Genomic DNA, 11,655 nt, shown 5'->3' on the forward strand with positions numbered 1-11,655 from the left:
ATCAGCTGCACTGAAGCAGAGAAACACATAAAACACACGACAATGTCCCATAAGGACCAGGGTGGGGACACACTGTATTAAGTGAGCCAAAGAGCCACTCAGGGTTCTACAGGTTGCAGAACTATGACTAATAAGATGAAAAGTGTGATCCTACCTCAATTTGTTTTTAAAGGTTTTTTTGGCTCTAGTGGCCTTTATTTGATAGTCAGTTAACAGGATAGTTAACTGACTATCAAAGGGGAAGACATGCGGCAAAGGTCACCAGGCTGGGAATCAAACCCGTGACGGCCATGTCAAGGACTGAGGCCTCCACATGTGGGCCATGCTTAACCCCTGTGCCACCACAGCACATCCCCCTATCTCAATTTTTATCTCAATTTATTTTTAATTCTTTGTTTAATTAAAACTATGAAGCTATATAACTGAAATTGATCAATGAGATCACTTGGCTATGGTTTTTGTCAGTGCACCTTACAGTATTACTGAGAACTCCATACATACTGACCTTAGGAAGTCTGAACAATCTCTTTAAGGATATTCCCATTGCTGAGCAATGCTTTGTTTCAATGTTATAGGTGGCTATCAAACACATCCCAAAAGAAAATGTGTTTCTCAAACATAAGGTAAGTGAGCAACAGCATCTAAGACTGACTTTAAGACTTTGCTGGATTCCAGATGCATTGTGGGTTTCTCCTGTTTGCTTTGATGTTTCAGGATGAGAATGGCAGGAAGATGGCATTGGAGGTGGCCATCATGTTGAAGCTGAGGAATCTAACTACCAGTTCATCAGGGCAGTTGGCCCTGGTGTCCCTGCTGGACTGGTATGAGCTGGAAGAAGAGCTTGTTCTAGTGATGGAGAGGCCCATGCCGTCAGAGGACCTCTTTGTCTATCTTGATGAGCATGAGGGTTGTCTAAATGAGGAGGAGGCCAAGGTAGAGTCCAATGTTTCCTCCACTTAGAAATTTTGCAATACTTTATGTTAATCACATATCTCTAAGAAATACATTAATTTATTTGGTTTTACTCTGACAGAATGTGAAAAAAAAAATCCATATGATATTTTACTTTATAAGTTGCCAAAGTCCAACATCAAACTATGCAGAATTTTGAGATTCAAATCATTTTTCTCTTTTAGATCATATTAAAACAGCTGGTGGAAGCAACGATTCAGCTTCAGGATGCAAACATCTTCCACAGAGATATTAAAGTGGAAAATGTCCTGATTAAGAGCAGCTCAGAAGGCCCACAAGCCTATCTCATAGACTTCGGTCTAAGCTGCTTTGACCGCGGAAGGAAATTTGCACTTCTCCGTGGTATGATATTCTTATTCTGTCTCTGCTGTGAAAACAGAACTTCTTTTTAGCCTTCTTCAACTTGTTGACTGTCTTATTCTCACACATCTTTTAGGTACCCGTGATCACGTCCCACCAGAATTTTACAGACTCAAGAAATATACTGCTGGACCCACAACGGTGTGGCAGCTGGGAGTGCTCCTGTTTGAAATTCTCCACAACAAGATGTTCAAAACCATCAGTTTCCTCACAAACAAGCTGAAGATCAACAAGAGGCTTTCCAAGAGTTAGACAAACACTTGTATTATATCTTTTCACAGCATATATAAATCTCTTCTGTTTGCAGCTCTAACTGTTGTTGCACTTTGACCTCTGACCCTCCAGACTGCCAGGATCTTATGACCAAGTGCCTCAAGGAACAGCCAAAGGAGCGTCCCACGCTGGAAGAACTGCTCAGTCACCCATGGTTTTCTTAAACATACACACACAGACATTGGAGTTATAGCTTTTTAGTATTTAGTCTAGTCTAATTTAGGATGAGGATTGGGTTTAGGGTTAATTGACATGTTAATATGTTGGGTTTTCTCCTAGATGTTTGGTTTCTTCTGAGTCTGACGAATGTCTCATACATCAATATAGAAATGTTGGGTTTTCTCCTCTAGGTTGGGCTAATTAAATGTTTGGGGTATTCTCCAGGCACTTTAGTTTCTTCCTGCAATCTAAAACACATCCCTTAGGTTAATGCATGATTTTGGATTTTCTCCGTGTGCTCCGGTTTCCTCCTGTTGTTGAAACATCCTACCGTGTTTCCCCGATAATAAGACACCCCCGATTGTAAGACGTATCTGAAGGCTTCAGGGGGGTCGGCTAATATAAGCCGTACCCCGAAAGTAAGACATATGTCTTACTTTTCGGGAAAACACCTCTCATCTAGCTGCGCGCCGCCTCCTGCCCACGCCTGCGCCGTCCCCCTCTCCATACGTTCATTCGACATTTGACAATTTTTTTCCAATATAAGACATACCCCGAAAGTAAGACATAGTGGGGCTTTTGGGGATAAAAAGAAAGTAAGACACTGTCTTACTTTCGGGGAAACACGGTAGCTAAAGATTCGTACAGAAAATGCTCATTAATGTCATGAGGCGGGGGTGAGGGTGGTGAGGAGAGACGCAGGCTGGACCCAGGTTATAGACAAAATGATTAACTTAATGATGAAATCAGCTCAAACAGTCAAACAAGTAGGCAGCACAGTGAACGGAAATGAAGCTAACACTGGTAGCAAATGACTGAGCACAAAAGCTGACGCCGACACAGGACTTAAGCCAGTTCCACTGGGACGACAAAATAAACAGAAACTCAGGACTAAATAGTTCTACTGAGAAACTGAACTACAAACTACAACAGACAAGGAATAGACAACATAAGACGAGGACCCAACAAGAGACAAAGACAACAGGTAGGTTTAAATACACAGGGAGGGTAATCAGGTAACTAGACACACCTGGGAAGCAATCAACAGGGAAGACAGGACAGGAACAGGACTAAACACAGAAAACCTCAAAAATAACTACACGGAAAACACAGAACCTAACAATTAGCTACATTTGGGATTCAAGAATTTTCTCTGGGTGCTCCAGGTTCATCCTTTAATTGGAGATTTGAACTCGATTTGAATTTGGGAGAAAAAAATCCTCCCATAGTCTAAAAAGAGTCTATTAGTTCAGTTAAATATGTGTGGGTTTTTCCTGGATGCTTTGGTTTTTATCACCATTCTACAAAAATATCAGTGTTAGGTCAATTGGAGAGTTGTGCAAGATGTATCCCACTTTTTCCATCACACCCAAACTTAAAAAAATCTTTAAATTGTGAGTTTAAATGTTGTTTCAAATAATATTTTAAATTCAGTTATTTATTTTTTTATGTTATTTTTTATATTATTACATATATATTTGTGTAAAGTATATTGTTTTTGCTCGTCAGTAGTCACATTTTCATTGTTCACCCCATCCTCCATCCTCTTTCACCTTCTGTCCACTCTCTTGCCTTTCTGTATATCTTTATGAGTGTTGTGCACTCTCTACTTCACTACCTGAACCCAACACTTTCTTTTTTCTTTAGATTGATACAGTTAATTATACAATATGGATAATTGTCCTTTTTAGTCCAAATCCAGAGATTGGACCAGACACAACAAACCTGATATGTTATTGTAATGTTCTGTCATTTGGTCTCTCAGGTGTTCTGTTGACTATGTTTTCCTCCACATCTAGGTTATCCTGGAAGACATCTATGAGCTGTTTTTGTAACTCCACTCAGACAACAATATCTAACTATTAACATGTTCTTTGTCATTTTTAGGTCTGTTCTTCCATCAGAGCCAGAGCTCCAGTGTATGTTTTGTTTGTCTTGTCCACTTTCCTGTCCTCTCCAACCCCAGTCGGTCGAGGCAGATGGCCGCCCATCCTGAGCCTGGTTCTGCTAGAGGTCTCTTCCTTTGAAAGGGGAGTGTTTCCTCTCCACTGTCGCCCTGTGCTTGCTCAGGATGGGGGATTGCATTAATATGAAGCTTTGATGCAGTCTGCTGGTTTCCTCCCCTTCACAGAATCGCCACCTTAACGTGGTGGAGGGGTTTGAGTACCCCTATGGTCTTGAAGTCTTGGCTGTCTGTGAGTTTCACCTCAGGTGGGGTCTCACATGGCATAAAGGCTTCAGGGCGGGGTCAGACCAAGAGCGATTCCTAGACTTTGATGCAGAAAGACCATAAATAATGATGGGTATCAACTGCAGTAAGCACCTTCCTGGAGGGAAAGAGCTTCTAGCAAGCAATTGCTGGTCGACCTTGTCTCCATAACCAAATAACATCAATAAATTCTGCTTAATCTCAGGTGTCCTTTCCTACACCTGCAGGAAAGGACGCTGAGGTCAGATGAGTGAGTGGAATCATTCTGTATTTAGGAACACAAATACAAAAGGTTATTTCTGTCTTTATTAAAAAGCATATACTTTTAATTTTTCAGCAATGAATTTCTGAAAACTGAACCTTTTATTCTTGAAAATTCCTGTTTATTTGCAAAAACAGTGCCTTGCAAAAGTATTCACGCATTCTAAACTTTTCAACTTTACTTTTATATATCAAAGTATTTTTCCCCTTTATTTCATTGGAATTTTATTTCATAGAACAACACATGGTACTTTATATTGGTGAAATTGACAGAAAATTTGACCTTTTCAGGATTTTTCTTTTTTTATAAATTCAGATTGGACAAATTTAGCATGCATCTGTATTCAGACCCCAACCTCCATCCTCCATCTCCATCCTTCTCCACACCTCAGTACTGTGTGGTTCTTATATTTTGCTTTATATGTTTTCAGTTATTGGTTTATTGTTTTATCCACTCCCTCATAACATGTTTCTAAAATTAAACCAGTTATCATTCTTTCCCTATTTGTTCATGTAGGGTTGTCGTTCCATAATCAAGTTACCATTAAAATGTTTTCATCTCTGGCCTATGAATAGTGACACAAGGCTCCAGTACTGGAATTTGAAAGGCCTGGGAAGAGTTCCTTAGTTTTCACTCATGAAACTTTGGAAGTCAGTATCAGTCTTTTTAATGTATATATTAAGATGCTATCCAAACTGTTAGTTTTTATAGAAGGAGTTTAGACAAAACAATCTAAATTCTTAAAGCTACAAAGAGCTTCATGGGGACATCATGTCCTCTCTAGTTTGAAGTATTTAGGAGTACAAGTTATTAGTTCATCTAAAACTGAGATTTGGCACACTGTAAAATTTACAGTAAAATACCAACATTTACAGACTATGACATCCAAAACATTGTATTAATATATGTAAGATCTACCTTTCAAAGATGGTTCAACCAGTATCCCTTCTTGGTTACAAAAGTCAGTAATGTACCAATATTTCTTTCCTTTCCAATGTGCCCCATTGATTCTATCCAAATCTCTTCATGTTTTGTTTTTGGACAGGCAATACTCAAAAGCACACTTCTAAACAAAATGATTCTTATGCTATTTATCATCTTCAGGCTCAATCATGTCTATGCTTCCCTCTCAGCACTATCATTCTTATTTCTTCCCATTTACCTGTCATAATAAGCAGAGAACTCTGTTGTTATTGCATCAACTCCATTTTGTCTCTTTGGCCCCAGTCAGCAATTATCCCCTCCATTTTGAACTCCTCATTTCATATATGGACAAAATAAGCCATAAAGTGTTTATATTTAAGTTCTTATAACACTCTCCTCAGCTTTGGTTTAATAAAACACTATGCATCCTTTATTTTCCCAGAGTTTACATAGTCTCAGCTCAGTAGCCCTGCAAGTGTTCAGCTCCCACTTCTCACCATGCTAAATACCCAGACTGCTTTCAGCATCCACAAAAAAAACCCAAAACAAAACAACCTAATACAAAAGTGAAGCAACCTGCAGTATCAGTGGCAGTCCATCGTTGAGGTATGAACTTGGTCATCATAGAAACAGTGGGAGGACTGGCTACTGGCTTCATGTTAACCAAACCGACCATGTTATGGCTTTGCTTCCCACTTGTGGTCAGGAGGATTTTGTTCCCCCACTTTGCAAAGCAAACATCAGCACGGCACAGAGGTCTGTGTCAAAGGTGCTAATGGGTTTAAAGTCCTTGTTTTTTTTGTTTTTTTTTGATGCAATATTTTGCACATGAATTACTATACTGAACCATTTATTTATTTCTAAGTTCATTGCAGTTATCTATCCTCTATAAATGTATGTCATATCTAGTATAAAAGGAGAATTTAATATCTCTAAGCTCCTAATGACAGGAATAACTTCTTGGGCCTTTTAAGAAAATGTTCTTCACAAACTTTACAGAGAAAATAGCCTGAGACACCACAAGTATCCACTGCTCAGTGTTAACACTTTCAGTCATAGATTAAATGATTTCCTTTCTTTTACACTCAGCTGTTATAGTAGAGTGATGTAGGCCGCTCTGGTTATACATCACATGGGAACTGTTGGGGTAACAGAGGATACCTGAGAGGGTTATGCAAAGCAAATTAACAATCAATCCTCCTTCTAAAAGCTTGTTGTGAGACGATTCCTGTTTCCATGGTGAGAGTGTACAGTTAGCTTGAACCACAATCACCATAAACATCAAATCAGCCACTTTTGGTGACAAGAGTCTCAAGAGGCACAGGCAGGACTGTGAAAACTCTGCCTTTCACTCTCACCTGAACATGCTGGTATTACATGTTCTGTCAGAGCTGTTCTTCAGAGAATCTTTCTCACTGCACATCAACAAAGTGATGGGTGAGCTTCATTGTACTACAGTTTATGAAAGCCAGGCTTTCATATGTGAAATCCAGATGCTCTTGTAAAAGTGGAACTCATACACAAAGTCGGTGACCGAGATTTTGCAGGAAACAGCTAAAATACTGAGAAATATCTATTTTTTTTTTCCAAATTTTATAGTCAAATCTAGGAAATCTTGTCATCAGAACAATGTGACAGCTCTAAAAAATGAAGTTCCAAAATTTAGACTGATGAACAAATTCAATCTACTAATCCTACTCTGAATTAGGGGATGGGGAGAGTGGGTAAAATGCATCTTGAACATGAATAGTTGAATGAATCAGTTCTTTTACATCCGCAGTCTGCTAAAGAATTTGTAAAGAATGACCATTTTATTTATATGTTTTTGAAGAAAAAAATACTTATGTAAAAAAAGTAATTTGCATTAATGGGATCTTGATATTTTGTTCAAATAAAAACACAAATATCAAACATAAACAAATGTATGTAAGTTTTGAACCTGTGTTCCTGGGATGGACCCTGCAGATAACCTGTAGAGTAGGGGTCTTCAACTCCAGTCCTCAAAGTCTGATATCCTGCAACTTTGAGATGCGTCTGTGCTTCAACACACCTGACTAAAACAATCAGGTCATTAGCAGGACTCTGGAGAAATTTACTGCCTACTGAAGAGGCACTTTACTCATTTGACACATCTACAAGCAGCAGGATACTGGTCTTTAGGGACTTGAGTTGAATACCCCTGACATAGAGTATTAAGGTAAGAGTGTGTCGGTCTGTGGACGTTTTGAGTAAAGCCGGTTGAATCTCTGTATTAATACTCTCAACTTGACTGCATAGCGAGACATGCTATTTGATTCAGATTCACGTCGCAAAGTTACAGGACACTGTCCCTAGAAGCCTGAAGTTGTAGATCCCTGGTCTACGACTTCAGGCTTCTACGACTGGCACTTCTGAAGAAAAAAAAAATAGCAACAGATGTACAAATTATCAGAAGGTCTATAAACCTGGAAATTGTGACAGGAAGTGAGCTGGTAATGGAGACATGTGGTAGAGAGTGGACATGTGGTAGCTGGAAGGCTACTATGTCAACAATACCCAATGGTGGGCACATGATATGGACACTTCAAAATACCACACCCAGAATAACTAAGAAACAGCTTCTGAGTCAGTATTACAAAGATTATGTAAGGGAACTGACTAAACCAGGAGTGATGGGGTCCAGCAAACATGACACAGCAAAACTGGCAAGCCCTAATCCTAATGACCAGCCACACTGAGATTAGACAACCTGGATATAAGGGTAGAACATCTAAGAGATAAGAGGTCAGAGCAGAACTAATTTAGCTACCCAGTAGTTATTGTATATAGAAGTAAAACTAAGTGTCCCATTTTTATGCAGTGCAGCATAGCCCAGACCTGACCACTCTACATAATGCAGTTTCTATACTTGCTTTACTCATAATGTCTTGACAACAAAAAAGTTAAAATACCTTTATCCTTTCTTTTTTTTTAATGTTTAATAAACTTCTAAATATTTTTTCTCAAATATTTGGTCTATAATTATGCTACTGTTGTGTATTTTCAATTTTGAACAAGGAGTAATGAAATGCAGTGAAGACTGAGATCCAGGCCTGCCTATCTGGGGCTCATAAAAGTATGTTGCTAATATGAAGCCTGGATGAAGTTACATGACATGCAGACATCTTTGATGGAGACATGCAGGTACAATCCCACACAAACCAACAATAAAACTTTCACAAAAACATCCCTTGCTCTTATAGAGACTTTCATTTCACAATAAGGGCAACTGAAAGTCTCAGACGAAGTAACGCAGTCCCTCTTCAGTAACTCTAACATTTTCTAAATTTGTGATGATGAGTTATTAGGTGTTGGATGTAAACAGTAAGCTTTGCAAGTTAATACATAATATGTGTTTTTTATCATCTATTTTCAGCTGACCAATATAAAATGAACATGCCTTAAAAAGGTGGGTGGGGGTAGGGGGGGCCACATTCAACACACAAACCACAATATAAGGCAGTAACTGTAACGATTTGAAAAATGTTACTATTAATGTGAAACAGACAGAGTTGTGTCTTAGCTTAGGAGGTTAAAACTGTTGCCCCCTAATTAGAAGATTTCAGATCCTAACTGGGAACTTTCCATGAATGAATGGAGACTTTGGCTGAAAAGACTTATACAATACCTCCCCACTTTAATAGTTCAAACCCCAAATATACCTTAATATGAATTAAGTGGAAACCATCAGTGCTATGCGCTAATATCTATCCTTATTTCCGCGCCGAGGGATGCAGCTAATCAGTGACAAGGAAAATAAAAGGTATTCCTAGATTGGGTGCTATGCAAATAGCATGACAAGTAGCATTGTGCTGAAGTATTTCAGCTTCCCAAGCTACATTGTCTTTTGAATATTTTAGATACCCTTTAATAGCTAAGTTTTCTACAAATATTTATGACTGAAGTTACACAGAAAAATCCATGGATAATTGAATTTATGAATATTAGGTGGGAGAACACTGTATTATTGTAAGCCATTTTAGGCTGATTTAATTTGAGTACTTCCACATGAAACTTAAATGAAGTATGTTAAGTATTTTCATAGGAGCTGGATAAATGAGCAGTTGTTAGGACTGTTGTCTTGCAGCTCAAAGGTTCTGGGTGTCAGTCTGTTCTCCAAATCTGAGCAGCAGTCATCAAATAAATCAGGATACCTACAGTGGCGACCCAGAAACCTTTCAATTTCAGGCAGATTGTGAAACAGCTTTGTGCAGATGTAATGTCCATGCCAGGGTCACTGTGGAGCAGAGGCTAATCCAGACTGTCAATAAATTGTATCTTATAAAAACTCCAATATGACAGAACATGAACTGCATTTCTGTCAATGAATTCCATCTTCAAAAGAAATTCAACGACACTAAAACTGTTTTGAAATATTAGAGATGTTATGATTCATGTCCTGTCCATGCTGTGTTAGGCACTCATTCAGTTCACCTGCCTCGCCAGATTGCTTACCTGTTCCACCTGGGCCTTGCCCTACTTAAACACCCCTCAGCTTCTGCTTCCTTGCCAGATTATTGACAGCCATGAGCCAGTAGAGATCCAGCGTTTCCGTCCAAGCCTTCAGTGTTTCTTTGACCCCCTTTCTGACCACGGATTTACCCCTCCTGCCAAGCCCTTCACGGATCTCGTCTATTTTGGATTTCTGGACCCTGACCCAAGCTCTGCCTCACGACCACCGATTACTGCCTGTCCCTCAAAGCTAAGTTTGCTCTCTCTGTCCTCCTGTGTATGACCTCAGCCTGATTATCGACACAGTCCCTTGGTGTTGCATTTTGGATCTCCCCGTGGAGATCTTCATTGCCTCCTCAGAACCCTGTTCCATTGGTTTCCTGCATCTCCCTGTCATCGGACCCTCTGTTCCTCTGCTCCACCCGTCCACTGCTCTACAGGTCAGTTAAGCTGAACATTTCTCAGATACCCCTCCTTTATCCGTGCATCACCAGTCTTCTCCACTCTCTCCTCAGTGCTGTGTTTGACCTCCCTGAGCTGAAACCAGTATCTGAGAAAATAAACTTTCACTTTTTGTATAGTTCTGTGTGTGGTTGAATTTCCGGGTCCCCTCTGAGTGTCCTTACAAGAGAGGCGAGTTTTGGGGGGGGGGAAAAATAAGTCATATTCTGCTCCTATCTCTGAAAGAGAATATATAAATTATTTTAAATCTCTGGTTGAAACCACACCTGTATTTGAGCTATTGAAACACTTGGAATCAAAAATAAAGAAAAAAATGCATGCAAACAATTAAAAATCTTGTGTGTAGTACATGGGAGTATTGGACTACTTCGACAGTTGCATATTAACAGTACTTTACAGGGTACCGCTGTAACGTACTGTTAAACTATTTTAGTAATTTGTTTTGTTGTTCCAAAGACAGATAAGCCACACAAACATAATTCCCAGCTGATCATTTTTCTTTGCGATAAGCTGCAATAGTTGTGATTTGCTGCTGACCTTGGGAAAATATGCCACTTATGGGTAAGTCTGTTGAGTTGTGGGACGCAATAGAAATTATGCGAAAAGGCATTTATCCTCCATGATGTAAATCAACCTAACATGTTGCGGCGGTCCATTCAGCAGTAGCTGATGGTGATAGCTGGAGGTCGATGAATCCATTTTATCCTCTGCTGAGCTTTAATACATTTCAACTCTGTTGCCATTAGTCTCTACAGAATACAAATGGTTGTTTTATCAGTCAGTTGGCCTCTTCAGTCAAAATCATAATTGGCTAAAATAATTATCAGACTATACTTATGTTTTTTCTCATTACATGGTTCAGATATCGGTACTGAACTGGAGCATTACTTTGGGTGGACAGTTGGTATTGTATATATTCCAAGATTTCTCCCATTTTCCATATTGATTTGAATTCAGTTTTCTTTCCTGAACCTGACTCAAATGAAGCTAGCATGAGGTGATGGTACGCTTTGCAGCAGCTAGCATTAGATATGCTGACATGATTCATTACAATCTTGAAAAATAGGTTTTAGACAGAACTTGTCTTTTTGCAAAGGTAGCAAAATTTCTTTCAGAATTTTTCATTCAATCCTAAACCATTTAATCTCTAATTGTTTCAAATTTCTTTTCTGAATTGCAAACCACTAAAATCAATTTGTTTGTTCTTGTGGTGTTCACCAGGCCTTTACACTCAATTTGTATATCAGTGTAAAGTTCTAAATTAGTACACTGTAAAAAAAAAGTCAGTAAATTTACGGTAAAAGACCAACACTTTTTGACCGTAATATTCAAAACATTTTGTTACCATAGAAAATACATGGAATTATCATAACACAATAAACATATATCCTAAGTAATTTTGACAGTCATGAATGTAGAAAATACAGAAATATATTGTAAAAATATAAGTAATTGTAAAGTTCATAAAAAAATATTGTAATATTGCCAGCAGTTAATTACCCTAAACTTAACAGTACTAATCAGCCAAAATTACAAATTTTGCTGATATTTAGATCTACAATGT

General features: G+C 38.7%; 1 protein-coding gene across 1 annotated transcript; it reads left to right on the forward strand.

Moving 5' to 3' along the window:
- Window positions 1–451: 451 nt before the first annotated feature.
- Window positions 452–2,011, forward strand: LOC103129120 (serine/threonine-protein kinase pim-3-like). Its single transcript, XM_016664838.1, has 6 exons — window positions 452–460; window positions 576–623; window positions 715–933; window positions 1,137–1,314; window positions 1,409–1,579; window positions 1,678–2,011. The coding sequence occupies exons 1-6, from the start codon at window positions 452–454 to the stop codon at window positions 1,767–1,769; spliced, it is 717 nt and encodes a 238-aa protein (XP_016520324.1). The 3' UTR covers window positions 1,770–2,011.
- Window positions 2,012–11,655: the final 9,644 nt, after the last annotated feature.

The sequence above is a fragment of the Poecilia formosa genome, unplaced genomic scaffold (genome assembly GCF_000485575.1).
Source record: "Poecilia formosa unplaced genomic scaffold, Poecilia_formosa-5.1.2 Scaffold516, whole genome shotgun sequence".
NCBI lineage: Eukaryota > Metazoa > Chordata > Actinopteri > Cyprinodontiformes > Poeciliidae > Poecilia > Poecilia formosa.